The sequence below is a fragment of the Poromitra crassiceps genome, assembly GCF_964638095.1.
Source record: "Poromitra crassiceps genome assembly, chromosome: 8".
NCBI classification, from domain to species: Eukaryota; Metazoa; Chordata; class Actinopteri; order Beryciformes; family Melamphaidae; genus Poromitra; species Poromitra crassiceps.
In genome coordinates, this window is record NC_139629.1 from 23,618,694 (window position 1) to 23,634,224 (window position 15,531).

The following is a 15,531-nucleotide window of genomic DNA, read 5'->3' on the forward strand; positions in this document are numbered from 1 at the left end:
CGTTTTTAGCCAGATTTAGAGGAATATCTCATTTTAAATTAACATTTGGACGATACTTGTCACAGAAAAATAACTCCACAAACGGAATAATATTAGTACAAAAGTTAAATTTGCTGTTACAATACTGTTGTGATATCATTATTTAGTCTTAAGAAAAGCCAAACTCTGTGAGTGCTGCCTTCAGGGACGACTTGGAAAGGGGATTTTCCATACAGAGCGCCATTAGAAATGCATTCAGGGTCTGGAGAGGGCACTTTTTACAGACGTGGAAATCCACGGCAATCTTTTGGAGTATCCTATAGCTCAGACCTGGGCAAAAGGCGGCCCGCGGGCCACATGCGGCCCGCGAGCGCCCCCTGTGTGGCCCGCGCTGGAATTGCAAAAAAAAAAAAAAAAAAAAAATTTTTTTTTTTTTTTTTTTTGACAGTGCACCTGAATGCAACATGCAAGGTACCCGCTGAATAAGTGTCCAAATGTTCATGTCATTCTGGCCAATACTCCACTTCTGTTATAACATTTCAGTCTGGTATGGAATATCTTTCAATAATCTTTATGACTAAAAGGCTAAAAGTAATCTCATGTGTAAGAAATGACTGTTCTACATTGAAGTAAAAATGGAAATAATTAACTTGTTGGTTTTGCATTTATTTAGCTTCAAGAGTGCATTTTTGTTTGTGTGACCCTCAACACAGGCTTTGAGAATCCCGGGCCACTTACTGATACTTATGCTTAAATTAACACACTCATATTCTGGTTTATTTAAAGAAAAACATTTTGGCTAGTGGAAATTCTAATTTTTTTTTGTGGTCCTCTCTATCATCAAAGTTCCTGGGTTACGGCATGACAATATTTGTTCGGCCCCCAGCAACAATCTGGGTTTCTCATGTGGCCCCCCATGAAAAATAATTGCCCACCCCTGCTATAGCTTATAATTAGCAACTCAATTAACATTCTCAGCCATAATATGATGGCTGGTCAAACAGTAGCGTATTAAGCATGATTTTTTCAGTTTACCCACGATTTTTTCAGTTTAAAAAGTGGGGGGGACAGAATCAAGGTTTTGAAAAGTGGGGGGGACCCTGTCCCCAGTGGAAAATTCGCCCCTGGTATGACCACGAGAGTTCACCTGAAAGTTCACCTGGAAGGGGGTTAGGGTTAGGCAGGTGGAGTCACTCAACTGGAAATTATGTCACGCAATTGCACGACTGTGATGTCATCAGGCAGTTGTGATGTCATCAGTGATGTCACTCGAGCAATTTGTCTTCTTCTTCTTCTTCTTCTTCTTCTTCTTCTTCTTCTTCTTCTTAGTTAAAATTGGTTAAGTGGTGTCTGTCTGTCTGCCACTTACCACTTACCTCTCAGCACCTGGGTGTGATTTATTTTTGTTTGTGCCCTTGTTGTAGCTGCTGTTGAAGACATGGTATTGTTGAAAAGGAATGGGCTAAGTTGGATAAAAACATCCACCAGTACATTTTCAAGGCTTGACTGAGTTCAGATAGTGTAAAATAAACATAGCATTTTAAACATTTACATCCCCCTTGAGATGCTGAACTGCTTCCTCTGTTTGTAGGGCAGATGCCAAGCCCAAGCCAGATGGACAGTGACTCGCTGGGGGGTCACAGACTAGTTGCAGGAACAAGTCACAGATTATAGAACTGAAACTATACTATACTTCTGGCTGACAAGGGAATATAGACTTGAGGTAAAGCGCACAACTCCTTGTAAGAAAAACAGACCGGGTGCCTGGATAATGGATAACAATGAAAAAGGAGAGCCGGCACTCACGGTAGGCTAATTGAAAAACAGCCTTTTATTGGGCAGTGAAAAAATTGGACGTTTCGGCAAATTGTTGACAAAGGCTTGAAGCCGAAACCTACCGTGAGTGCCGGCTCTCCTTTTTCATTGACAAGGGAATATAGACTTGGAATAATTTAAGATACAACTGTTGTAATTTCAACGACCTCCAACAATGTTTGCCTTTTTTCTTTTGTTCCATCTTTTTGTCAGCCTTCCAAACACGGCTAGCACATTCACTCTGACCCTGAGCCACAGATCAGACATTGACGATTAGACACCAACAATGTATCTATACATAGTCTACCTAGTCTATTATCCTCTCTCTCTCTCTCTCTCTCTCTCTCTCTCTCACTCTCTATCTCTCTCTCCCTCCCTCCCTCCCTCTCTCTCTCTCCCTCTTTTTTTGGCTGTGTTGTGTATAGCGGATGTCTTTGTTCAAACGAGCCATTCTGATAATGGCGTCCCTTTCCTGGAGATCACAAGCACGAGATCCTAAATGGCGTCTCTTTCCTGGAGATTACGCAGATGACAAGGCAGTTCTCATTGTTAGGCTTCAACCGCGCAAGATCAAAACATCTGAACTCATGTAATTATGATAATGAGTAGAGTGACCCTAGCCAGTGTTTGCAACTGGGAGGTTTATCGCGATCAAACACTGAACAATGTCCAATAATATTTGCAACAAAAAGTGAGTGTGGGACAGAGAGAGAAAGAGGGACATGTGTTTGTTACATTCTTCCCGTTAGGTGTCAAAAGAGTGCGTGACAGGGGTAGATGTGTGGGCGGTGGGGGGGGATGGGGGTGTAGTCTGACTCATTCATCCTGACTGTGTTAGCTTGTAGCTCCCATGGGGACGCAACCCCTGAATCCACATGACCTTCTGACTAAGTCCATTTCCTCACAAACAGAAAAGAATTACGACAGCAACCTGTTTTGGATTTTTACAATCCAAAACCAACACGTCCTCATATCGAAGCAACGGTATAAGTCGATTTCGACCTCTTGTTGTGTCACTCATGTTTACACACTTATTCCGAAACTCTCGTCCGACATTCAAGTTTTCGGAACAGGTTCGATTTTTCGCATCAGTCAATAAATAGCCTTTTGCAAGCTGTTTGACCCGTCTGTGTCTGTTTGTTTGGGGGAGAGAGATAGAGGAGCGGCCGAATCCCGCTCGACTGGAGTCCAGTCTGAGCGGCTCGCTCCACCTCACTGGCCCCTCTCTGCTGCCTCTCGCTGGGGAGCGGTGCTGCAGCACCGGGCCACAGCCGGCTTGGCGAGGTGAAGGTGAGCATTGATTGTTCAGTATGATATGGTTACCATTCCCTGACCTGCTGCCAGCTGCCTTCTCCAGTCGACACCATCAGCAGCTGCAGATCAGCCGCTGCTGCCTGTCAGTCATGTTGTAATGTGGATACAGGCGACGAAGTATTCGTATTGCGAAGAGAACGACGAACATAATAATAAAACGCATCGGACTCAGTGTGCAAGGTTTCTGTGCGTGACGTTTTTTTTCCTTCCGGATGACAGATGAAAAAAAATGCATACGAAACTCTGTGTGTAAAGTCATTTACTCACACGACCGCATAGGTCACATTCATACACATCGTCCTTATAACCCGCATGAAAATCAACCAATGTTGTCGTGAGGACGGCCTGTCCAAAACGGCTTTCATGATCAATTCAGAACAACTGATGTACCATCTCAGAGCATCGCAAACGATATCTCTCAAAGCACTTACGAATATGAACATTTGAGTTGTGTTGACTGTTGTCATCATGCACGGTGCAGCATGAACACTGCAGAGGTCAGAGGTCGTGCTGCTCCTCCTGCCTGCTGGGCTGGGCGTTCCTAAACTAACAACAGCCCATTCCTGCTCCAGGGAGGCGGCAGGATACTAGCCTGAGAGTTTAGATACACAGTGCAGCCACTGGCACGGAGCCAGGGTGGTGTTTCACACAAACAGGTTGTTTTTCTACATTTACCCTCAATCGCTTTTCTTTTTCTTTGTCCGTTAAACAAGTGTTGATCTTCTCCAGGCCTCTCCTGTGGAAGTTTCCTGGAAATAACCATTTGCCTGTGTGCTAAGTATATGGAAAATAGAGAAAGAGTTAGCTCAGGGGCTTTCAAAGTGTGAGACTGTGGGCCTCCCCCCAGACAAGGCTTGGGAAAATGAGCCCCCTTTGCTCTTTTCCTGGATGCCTGGGATCATAATTGTGTTATATGATATGACCCCACATAGACATTCAAGAATTGAGCCAAGATAGCCTGATATTGGTGTTTGACATTTTTCAGACTACACCAAATACATACATAGATACAGTAGGTCTGTCTGAAGGCATTTATTGGTTTCTGAGTCTGGGAAAGTGGGAAAAACGGTCAAATTCCCCAAAATGACTGCATCTCTGAAGAACTACTTTAACCAAATCCCACTTTAGGCTATTCTCCTTTAACAATTCATCTAATATTGTTCACTTCCATTCACCGAGCCTCCCCTGAAACTGTTTGGAGCCCCCCTGCCCTGGGGAGCCCCGCCTCCCACTTTTCACAAATGGACCTCTGCCTATTATTTTTCCAATAAATAGATAGTTTTGCAGTTATTTCCAGAAAATTATTTTAGAAATTCTTTATTATCAACGCCAGACTGCTAACGTTTTCTAAAACTACATCATTTCATCGTTCTTTCCAGCAATGTTTTCCTCTTGAGGAAAACATTGGGAAATTGAGGAACCAATTGTGTTACTATGTTATTGTGTGTCATGTTTTTATAAGGCCAGGGACCATGATGGAAATAGGTGTTTACACTTTTCATGTCACCCCTTGGATGTTTGTCATGCTTTATCGAGAATAAAATCATTCATTCATCATTCATTCGTAAAAGTGTTTAGTTTAGTTTAGTTTAGTTTAGTTTAGTTTAGTTTAGATTCGTTTCGTTTTGTTTAGTTAATTTAAGTTTAGTTTAAGTTTAGTTTAGTTTAGTTTCGTTTAGTTTCGTTTAGATTTGTTTAGTTTAGTTTAGTTTAGTTAATTTAAGTTTAGTTTAAGTTTAGTTTAGTTTAGTTTAGTTTAGTTTAGTTTAGTTTAGTTTAGTATAGTTTAGTTTAGTTTAGTTTTATTTAATTTGACATATACAAAGCAGGGGGAAAAGTAACATTGTGTGTAACAACAGGGCAGTAGCCAAGTAGGAATATAAGATTGGGAGTTGAAAACAACAACAAAAAAACTGAAAAGTTTTTCAGGAGACAAATATATCAAAAATGTATTATGGGTGTGCTTAGTATAGGAGATCTCATTAAGCTGTGTGTGTGTGTGTGTGTGTGTGTGTGTGTGTGTGTGTGTGTGTGTGTGTGTGTGTGTTGGGGGGGGGGTAGTGTGTGCTTGTGTGCGTGCGTGTGTGCATGCATGTGTGTGTGTGTGTGTGTGTGTGTGTGTGTGTGTGCGCGCATGTGTGCGCGCGTGTGTGTGTGTGTGTGTGTGTGTGTGTAAAAGTGAGAAAAGAGAAAGAAAAGAATGTGTATATATTGTGTTATTGAGAGAGGAACGTAGACAGAGAAGATCAGGCTATATGCTAAGTGTTTGGGATTAAAAATATAAATGTATGAATTGAATTGAATGTAAACTTTGCAAGTTGATGTATTCCTAAATAAAATAAGTTGATGGTAGAAACAAAAGTGGTGCTGAATATCGAGTCCAGCTGCTGAAAGTGGTGAAGCTAACAAACATTTCTCTCATGTATGTATTTCGAAAAATTGCCACCAAAATTTTACCTCAAGCAATATTGCTGCATGTGACGGATAGCAAGAACGGACTAACCACTGATTTCACTGGTGATGTCGGCTGCTTTATAGAAGCAGAGCACGAGTTTCTGGCACAACTTCATCTATTTCCAAGGTGCATGGAGAAATGCTTTGGTCTAATCTCAAAGTTGAGACATGTTTGTTCTTAAAATGTTATTATAGTTATTTATTACTTAAACACAATTTGGACATGTCTGATTTAAAAAAAAATCTATAAACATGACTTTAGTCAACTTTAGTTAAAAATAAGGCTGGCCAAGGGCAGAGAAGCTGCAATGTGTTTATATGTTTTGCTTTTTTGGTGCAGATCGAGGCCAAGAAAGAAAGAGACGTCCAAATAAACCCCTTATATGAGCTATTATCCATTTTCTGTGAGAACTAGCAATGACCCTGACAACTCTGCCTTGATTAATGAGGCTAAAGAGTTAGAGGGGAGTTATTCTTGTTAGGTTTATTCCATATCTGACCTCTGTAGCAACTGCTGTGTATATTTGGGGACTAGAGACAGTATAGGTCCAGAACGTAATTCATAAGTACATAGGATCCATAAGAAGGGAGATGGTGAAGACATAATGTGGCTCCTAGAATCACAAATACCGGTAGCCTACATGCAAAAGCATTTAAAGCAGCTACGAGCAACTTTTTCGATTGTTATTAAACAGTATAAATTTAATATCAATGCATCACATCTTACCTCTAATAGTCGACGAGACCAAAGCCGTGTGTATCTGAGATTGCTCCCTTAGGTGATTATTAAGTCTATAGTCTGTCTAAACTCGCGCCAACAGGGGGCTCTCTAGAGCGACCGGACCGGGTAACCCGGAAGTGAATCGCGGAAGTGAAACCAGGAAGTGAAACGCAGCTGCCTTTTTACGCCGTTTGCGCTGCCTAGCAACATAACATAAACAATGTGAACGCCACACATACTCGCGGGAACGTCTCTCGTTATATTCTAACAGGTTTTTTGGAAGTTATTTTGTGGTTATGGCCGAAGTGGCTGCTGCAAACCGTTTCATTTCAATTCCTGATCTGCCCAGGCTACAGACACACTAACACTGGCCGATTCACTCGGGGTTCAAGCGAGACTACTCTGCGTTGGTATCGTCGACTATTAGAGGTAAGATGTGATGCATTGATATTAAATTTATACTGTTTAATAACAATCGAAAAAGTTGCTCGTAGCTGCTTTAAATGAAAAAGATGAAATGTATCAACCTGTGAAAAGAGGAAATATTGCCCTCTGGTGGGAGAAATTGTCACTGCTCTCTGACAAGACTGGCAGAATCTGAGTTGTGCTGAAGAGTCACAAAGATCTAATACTCTAATGACTCGCAGATTCAATGGAACCAAAAGTTGACATCAAATCTCAACCAACCAAACACAAACTAGGACTACGATATCTTGATGTGAGAGATCATCCGCGGCCCACTAGATAGCACTTTGAGACCCGCGAGTGGGCTAACGGCTCAGTGGTTGAGAAACACTGGACTAGAGCATGATGTATCTCCCCATGTCACAGTGCTGAAGACAAACATAAATCCATATATGGGCAAATGTCCTCTTTTTCCCATGAGCAGCCCCAGGTTTCAAACATTTACACAGGCTTTCTGGTAAACAATGTTTATGTGATGTGAAACAGCAGATATGGCAGTGCAGGGCCGCCTGGGACTGCCATATCTGCTGTTTCACATCACATACACATTGCACCTGATAGTGTAGGACAACACACACACTGACACACACACACACACACACACACACACCACACGCGCACACACACACACACGCACACGCACGCACACACACGCACACACACACACACTTACATTTACACACACGCACACGCACACGCACACTGACACACACACACACACACACACACACGCACACGCACACGCACACGCGCACACACACACACACACACACACACACACACACACACCAACTGTGGAATGTGACACCTTGGTCTGTGTGATTTCTCTGTCTGTCTTGTTTTCATGCACGATTTTGTTCATCTAGTCCAGGGATACTCAACTTGCTTTGCCCGGAGGCCACGTTTGCAAAATGACAGGAGGTCAGGGGCCAGTTAATAAACAAACATTCATAATATTAATTTTTCTGTAGCATTGTAGGTATTTGGGATGTCAGCCGGAGTTTAGTCTGACATTTTTTTGCACACAGGATAGTTAGTTAGTAGTACATAGTACCTGGGTGGTGAGCAGGTGGCGATATTTGAGAATTTAGCTGGAGCTCAGTCAAACTTTATAGTTTTCATTGTGAATTAGAAAATGACCAGGGCACTTGGCACCCTGTCGCGGGCCGCATCTGGGCCCCGGGCCGCAAGTTGAGTATCAGTGATCTAGTCTTTGAATAACTGGTGACAGAAAAGCTGAGTAAGTTTTATGTGCTAAAATAATACCTTCATAATAAACACATTTAGACTATGGTGCATTGGGGAAAACAGTTATTCATAGTTTGTTTTTTGTGGAAATGCTTGACTTAAAATAATAACAAATCGCTTGTGTCTGCCATGTGTTCACAGACTGTGTTGGCCATTTGACTATTACAGTCAACAATAACATGGCTGATCTGAAGGAAGCATCATCATGTTTGTTTACATGTGACATGTGTGTTTGTCTGAGTGGACAGCAGAGGTTTACATGTGACGTGTGTGTTTGTCTGAGTGGACAGCAGAGGTTTACATGTGACGTGTGTTTGTCTGAGTGGACAGCAGAGGTTTACATGTGACATGTTTGTTTGTCTGAGTGGACAGCAGAGGTTTACATGTGACATGTTTGTTTGTCTGAGTGGACAGCAGAGGTTTACATGTGACATGTGTGTTTGTCTGAGTGGACAGCAGAGGTTTACATGTGACATGTGTGTTTGTCTGAGTGGACAGCAGAGGTTTACATGTGACATGTGTGTTTGTCTGAGTGGACAGCAGAGGTTTACATGTGACATGTTTGTTTGTCTGAGTGGACAGCAGAGGTTTACATGTGACATGTGTGTTTGTCTGAGTGGACAGCAGAGGTTTACATGTGACGTGTGTGTTTGTCTGAGTGGACAGCAGAGGTTTACATGTGACGTGTGTTTGTCTGAGTGGACAGCAGAGGTTTACATGTGACATGTTTGTTTGTCTGAGTGGACAGCAGAGGTTTACATGTGACATGTTTGTTTGTCTGAGTGGACAGCAGAGGTTTACATGTGACATGTTTGTTTGTCTGAGTGGACAGCAGAGGTTTACATGTGACATGTTTGTTTGTCTGAGTGGACAGCAGAGGTTTACATGTGACATGTGTGTTTGTCTGAGTGGACAGCAGAGGTTTACATGTGACATGTGTGTTTGTCTGAGTGGACAGCAGAGGGATAGATCTGAAGGAAGCATCATCATGTTTGTTTACATGTGACGTGTGTTTGTCTGAGTGGACAGCAGAGGTTTACATGTGACATGTGTGTTTGTCTGAGTGGACAGCAGAGGTTTACATGTGACATGTGTGTTTGTCTGAGTGGACAGCAGAGGTTTACATGTGACATGTGTGTTTGTCTGAGTGGACAGCAGAGGGATAGATCGTTGTATTTCTTGATCCTCAGTACGACTCATCTGTGTTGTTTTCAGCTGCATGTCAGCAGTGACGTCACCGACGAGAAAGAGGTCTCACGCAGTGTCTGCCTGTGGCCAAGCTGCGTTCACACAGATATTTATACTAGTCACATCTCTCCCTGCATAAACACGAGAGAGAAATAAGACAGTGTGTCAGAGGTCACACCTGTCATCAGCTGGACATTTAAACGTTGCCAAAAATATATGACCGCAGTTCAACATAAAAACACAAGTGTCCTTGCTGCCTTAAAATTGGGAGTTGATTGAATAGTGAATAGTTAAGTCACCGTTAAACATTATTTTAATGTGGGAAAATCTAACTGAGTGAACTTAGTGTAAGACAACAAATGTCTAGTCATGCTGATTCGTGGTTCCAAGTTGAATGCATTAATGATTAACTGAAATCCAGTGTTTTTTTTTTACTTTTTCCACGAGATTTGCTAGGTTTAAGTTGGAGTTCCTCTTGTATCACATGACAAGAAATACATAGTTCAGCATATTGTATGCCAGCTGCAATAAACTTGTGAATTGTACTCGCCGTGTGCACCAGAGAGAAACTTACTTTGACCTATGATTCATCAAACATGCTGTAGCACCTACATAAGTCTCATTCACGGAAGCGTTTCTGGAGAGTTAAGCAAGAATGTTGGCAGTTGTTGGAGAATGTTTCATTGGTGTGCCATTGGCAAACACAGACAAATGATGTCTAGACTAATTTCAATGACCGCCTCCCAGCCAACGCCCAGTTCAACATTATGCACGCCCCTTTTCATCTTTCATTCATGCCTCTGCCCCGTCCATTCACAGTCACCCACGCTTTCCCTCTCTGGCAATAGCCAATCAGCTCAAGCATTCCTTTCCCTCGCTTTTCCGTTGAGCCAATCACCTAAGCGGTTATAAGTCCTTGTTTTTGCTTTGTTGTCACGCCTCACTTGTGTTGTCGCCACACAGTTGCTGTGATCGCCGTTGAAGCAGTTCTTTCGCCCCAACTCCTCCCCTGCCACCACCAACGTCATGACTCCTGAAGAATTCTCTATCCTCTACAGCACTGACACCCTCCTCTCACATCTCAGGAGGAGTGTCATCATATCATGGAGTCATACGCCAAACCTAATTTGTTTATTGTATGATTAAAGTTGATTTGAACCTTATTACTAGTCTCTCATGATTGAAACCAGGATGGAACGTGTCGAATCTGACCAAACATCGGACAGACCGCCATGGCACACTAAACTAACATCTGTGTTTGTTGGAGAATGTTTGATTGGTGTGCCATGGGCTTAAAACCCAATGCATACTGGTTCTTTCAACTCATAATTTGAAGTCCCAAGATGTGAACTCATGATTTTAAGTCATGAAGCTCACAACTAGCACCTTTACATTATGTTGAAATTGACAAACACATTTATATACATTGTGTTAATGGTTAAAGATCAGTTGATTTCACTAAATTGCACTGAGTTAGCTCACTGTAGTGTCAGCATGTTCAGATGGGGAAACTTAAATAATCATGAATGATAATCAGACAGCATGAAATGAAAAATAAACAGCATCCCTTGATCCCTTGATCGAAAAGGTTGTCATGCTATACGATTTTTTTTTTACGTTGTTGAAAACGAAAGTGGTTGAAGTTTCATCTAACAATGACAACGAGACACAGGAAAGGAGCCACCCAAAAGCGAGCTGATCTTCAAACGCATCTATGAAACATGTGCAAAGCCTCAGGCGGTTTTATAAAGAGGACAAACAAACGTCATTCAGATATGACTCATCCTAAAGGAACTGAGAGAGGTCAGTGACAGATAGACCAAGATAGACCTTTTATTATTGTTGTTTTCTTCGAGAAGTTTGGGCAGCTGAAGCATCAGTTTCATAGTTTGTGTGTAAAACAAGCTCAGACGTAAAATGTCTTTAAAAAAAATCTTTCCTTGTAAGAAAAAGGAAAGCGAAAGAAACCGAGCGGAAGAGAAGACTAAACAAAACTGCTCAAGTTCAGTCAAGCTTATCAACAGCAGTCAGACGTTTCCTCTGTTTGTCAGTGGCCCCCTTATGTCCCTCCACTTACATGATGTAAGTGCACATCACATCACATCGCATCGCATCGCATCGTATCGCATCACATCACATCACATCGCAGATAGATAAACTGAAACCACAGAAATAAAGAAAGCTTTGCATTTAGGTTATAATAGTGATGTATATTATTCAAGTCATTTACTTGACAATGTTGCATAGGCAAATTGCTCAACTATACAAATTGAAAGACCGCATAGCTCATTATAGCTGCCACCATGTAATGCCAGTTTCCAAAACACAGGATGGCAGGGGCAGCCCACCCTACTCTGCCTCTGCTACCCTGCATTTACAAATCCCCCCCAGTACCTCCCATCAGTCAATTGGCATGAACACACACACACACACACACACACACACACACACACACACACACACACACACACACACACACACACACACACACACACACACACACACACACACACACACACACACACACACACACACACACACACACACACACACACACACACACACACACAGGTGAACCTTTTGTGGACCGACCAACCACCTGACAGAGTGACTTAAGCTGCTGGTCAAGAGCTAAAGGTAGGAGGATAGCCAGTGGTTACCAAGTTTTTCATGTCAAGGACCCCTAAACTGACACAAATTAGACCACAGACCCCCATTTGATAAGATTTTGTCACGTCCCCCATCTGATAAGATTTTGGCTTTTAGATGTTTTATTACAGAAAGAAACCCATGACCAAAATAGTCATATACATTCTGTCATTGTTTTACTTATGGATGGAATTATAGTGAAAATAAATTAGTCCCATTTTGCTGAGGACCCCCTGGAACCCCCTTTAAGGACCCCTGGGTGACCCCGATTTGAGAACCACTGGGTTATGCTAAAGATATTCTTTTAAAAAGGTGCTTCTTTCATCTGTGGCAACATAAATCAAAAGGTAGATTTGTGGATGTCAAAACTCCACTGTGTGCATGTTACGACAGAAACACAAGCACATTCCTGTTGAGCCAATGTGAGTATGATGTCAAGTTTTTTTTCCCTGTTCCAGCTTGGTCTGATTGGAACAGTAGGCTACTCTGTCAAAGAGGGGAGGTGTCTGTGACTCTGTCAGCAGTGCACAGAGGTGACGCAGAACAGTCCACACATGTGAACACACTGATCTGCCTCAGTGTTTTGTGCTCTTGGGCAATTAGAAAACATGGGAACGTCTGGTCTCTTTTTCCTACTCTCCTTTCTCCTTCTAGATGTCACACAAGGTAAGTGATACTACTGAGTTTCTGAAGTTAAGCTTATGAATGACATATTACATATTTTTTCATCACAACCATTTTTTTATCACAATGCTATACTTTCTACTTCGCTTATTTAAAAATAAATATGTTGGATGTCTGCAGTGTATGTCCACCAACTTTTTCACCAAACTGTAATATTTTATCAAAGCAATTTGCTGACAACTAACTGTGACTCACTATTGTGAATTGAAAGAACCCCAAAAAGTGTTTCAGTTTCAATTTTGGGCTCAATTGAATTTAGAGTTGTGATACAATGAGATCCAATTTGGACAGTTTGTTCTATTTTTCTACACAAATGATATAAAAAAGAAAAATGTTCCTCTTCAGTGCAAAACCACCGTTGTATGCTATTGTCTATAGTTGCTAAAACCTGTCTACGTTACAGATGTAGGATATCTGTATATTAGTGTATCATGGTTTATAATACTGGTGATCCAATAATTCTAAATTGATTGATAAAATAATGATCGGTGATCAATACTGTAGTAACATAATTATTAACTCTTTCATTCTGTGTTGGAAGCAGGGAAAGGGAAAGGGAGAGGGAGAGGCCGGAGGAACAGCTCTGAAGTAGCCTTCCCTGGGCCTCGGACATTTAAAGGACAACTAGAAGTCGTTCAGCCCAACCTCAAAGGAGAACCAGAAGTCCTTGAGCCCAACCTCGTCTCTCTCCTAAACGGGACACAGGCTCCCCATTCATCTCTCCCCAGCGACCACGGCCCTCCAGCCCTACGGTCACTGAGCAACAGCACACTGGGATACCTCCGCGGTGGCCTGAGCACGCGGGTCATCCCCGCCATTTACATTCTGCTCGTCGCCGTCGGCATCCCCGCCAACGCCGCCATCTTGTGCGTCTTGGCCACCAAAATAAGGAAGGTGTCCTCGGCCATCCTCTACGGCAGCCTGGCTCTCTCCGACCTCCTCCTCCTCCTCTCCCTCATCTTCAAGGCTCGCTACCACCTCCATGGCAACCACTGGGACCTCGGCGAGGCTGCCTGTCGAGTGGTCACGGCTTGCTTCTATGGCAACCTCTACTGCTCGGCCCAGACGCTGGCCTGCATCAGCGTCAAGCGCTACCTGGCCGTGGTGCGCCCGTTCTTCTACAAAAGGCTCCCGAAGAGGGCCTGCGCCGCCTGGGCCAGCCTGGCCGTGTGGGGGGTGTTCGGGGCGGCCATTGTTCCCGAGCTGCTGGTTCAGCAGAGCTACCGGCTCCGTGAGCTGGGCCTCATCACCTGCCACGACGTCCTGCCACTGGACCAAGAATCCCACAGGCCCATGCTCTACTACAACCTAGGCCTGAGCTTCTTGGGCCTACTGTTGCCGCTGGCGGTGACCGTGGCGTGCTACGCCCGAATCATCTGCGATCTCAACCGCTCGCACCACGACTGGGCCATGTACATCAAGGCCAGCTCGCTCGTCTTTGTCATCTTCCTGCTGTGTTTCGCCCCCGCGGGGGTGCTGCACTTCCTCCATTACGTGCGTCTGTCTGTGGCTGGAAAGGAGAGCTTCTACGCGTACTTTAACATGGCGGTGTGCCTGTGCTGCCTCCATGCCTGTCTAGACCCCTTCCTCTTCGTCCTCATGTCGAAGTCTGCGGGCTCCAGGCTTTACTTCATGACCTTCAAGGGCAAGACCCTGAGCATCTCCACCTAACACAGACATGTTGCATCAACAGGCTTTGATGTGATGTATGGGATGTTCTCTGTGGTTGGAAACCAAAGAGCCAAACAAAGGACCTCTATATGTGGCGCACATGCAATGCATTCTGGGTTACCAGTACCGAATTGGACTTGTGATTATAGCAAGTGATGAGTTATCGGTAATGGACTTCTGAAAATAACCATCTGAAAGCTTCATGTATTCTTAATTATGTTTGGGGATAGAATACTCCTTGAGCTGAAAATGGACAAGAAAAGCTATATTGTGTTTAATGTTTACTATTTGTTTTGTAAAGATTATTTATCCTACGTATTGTTCACGACAACTAGATCTTCTCATCCAATGAATGGTAACAATGATCATTTATCCTATTCCCTGAGAACGCAGCAGCATGTCCAAAAAACAAACAAAAAACTGTAGACAGGTTACCTCATTTCAGAATTATACAATGTACAGCACATCAAATCAGACATACCTTCACATTGTAGTTTGCGGCATAGTTGAAAGTGTCTTTTTGAGTGTTTAAGTAGAAGATGCCGTTCTGCTATATGCATGCCTCTGTGGAATTTCCTGCCACAGGATGCAGCTCTCTGACAAACATCTGCGACACACACACACACACACACATACACACCCACACACACACACACACACACACACACACACACACACACACACACACACACCCACACACACACACCCACACACTAGATACTAGATAGACTCAGTTCTCACTCTCTATATCTGCCTCGCAATCGTCCGGGCGCCGAAACACATTCATATTCATGTATATATGGTATATACACAAATGTGAACTCTGTGGCTAAACTCTGTTGGCTTTGTTACAGCAGCATCTTATAGTGATACGATGTTGTAAATATTGTAATAACTCCTACACTTGTGTTTACGGAAATCAAGTCCCATGCCGAGTACATCCTTCCTGTTGAAGTGCCCTTGAGCAAGACAATGAGTGCGTTTACATGCACACAATAAACTGATAACTGTGAATAATCAGTTTATGGCAATAATCTGATTTCTGCGTTTACATGCACTTTAATAATCCGACAATAGGAGAAACCCGGGTTTACATGATTCAGTCAATTAGTCGGATTTCTCTCCAGAAAGGCACCATTAATTCCGGAATAAAACAACAGAATATAGCTGCAAAATGCAAAATCACATTTTTCTAATTTATTTGTCCAGCGCAGAGGATGGTTTAGGTGAAAATTAGGTTGTGTATCTCGTCTACTTTACTAAAATTGGAATAGGCGTCGCTTTGGAAGTGCATCTGTCAATAATGTAGCGTGGGGAAAGGTGGAGTAGTATGGGATAGCTAA

The 15,531-nt window shown here is 43.0% G+C and overlaps 1 protein-coding gene across 1 annotated transcript; it reads left to right on the forward strand.

Annotated features, from left to right (window-relative positions):
• The first annotated feature begins 12,394 nt into the window (after positions 1-12,394).
• LOC310780925 (proteinase-activated receptor 3) lies at positions 12,395-15,531 on the forward strand. The gene is made up of 2 exons (XM_083641446.1): positions 12,395-12,499; positions 13,059-15,531. The coding sequence occupies exons 1-2, from the start codon at positions 12,442-12,444 to the stop codon at positions 14,186-14,188; spliced, it is 1,188 nt and encodes a 395-aa protein (XP_083497572.1). The 5' UTR covers positions 12,395-12,441; the 3' UTR covers positions 14,189-15,531.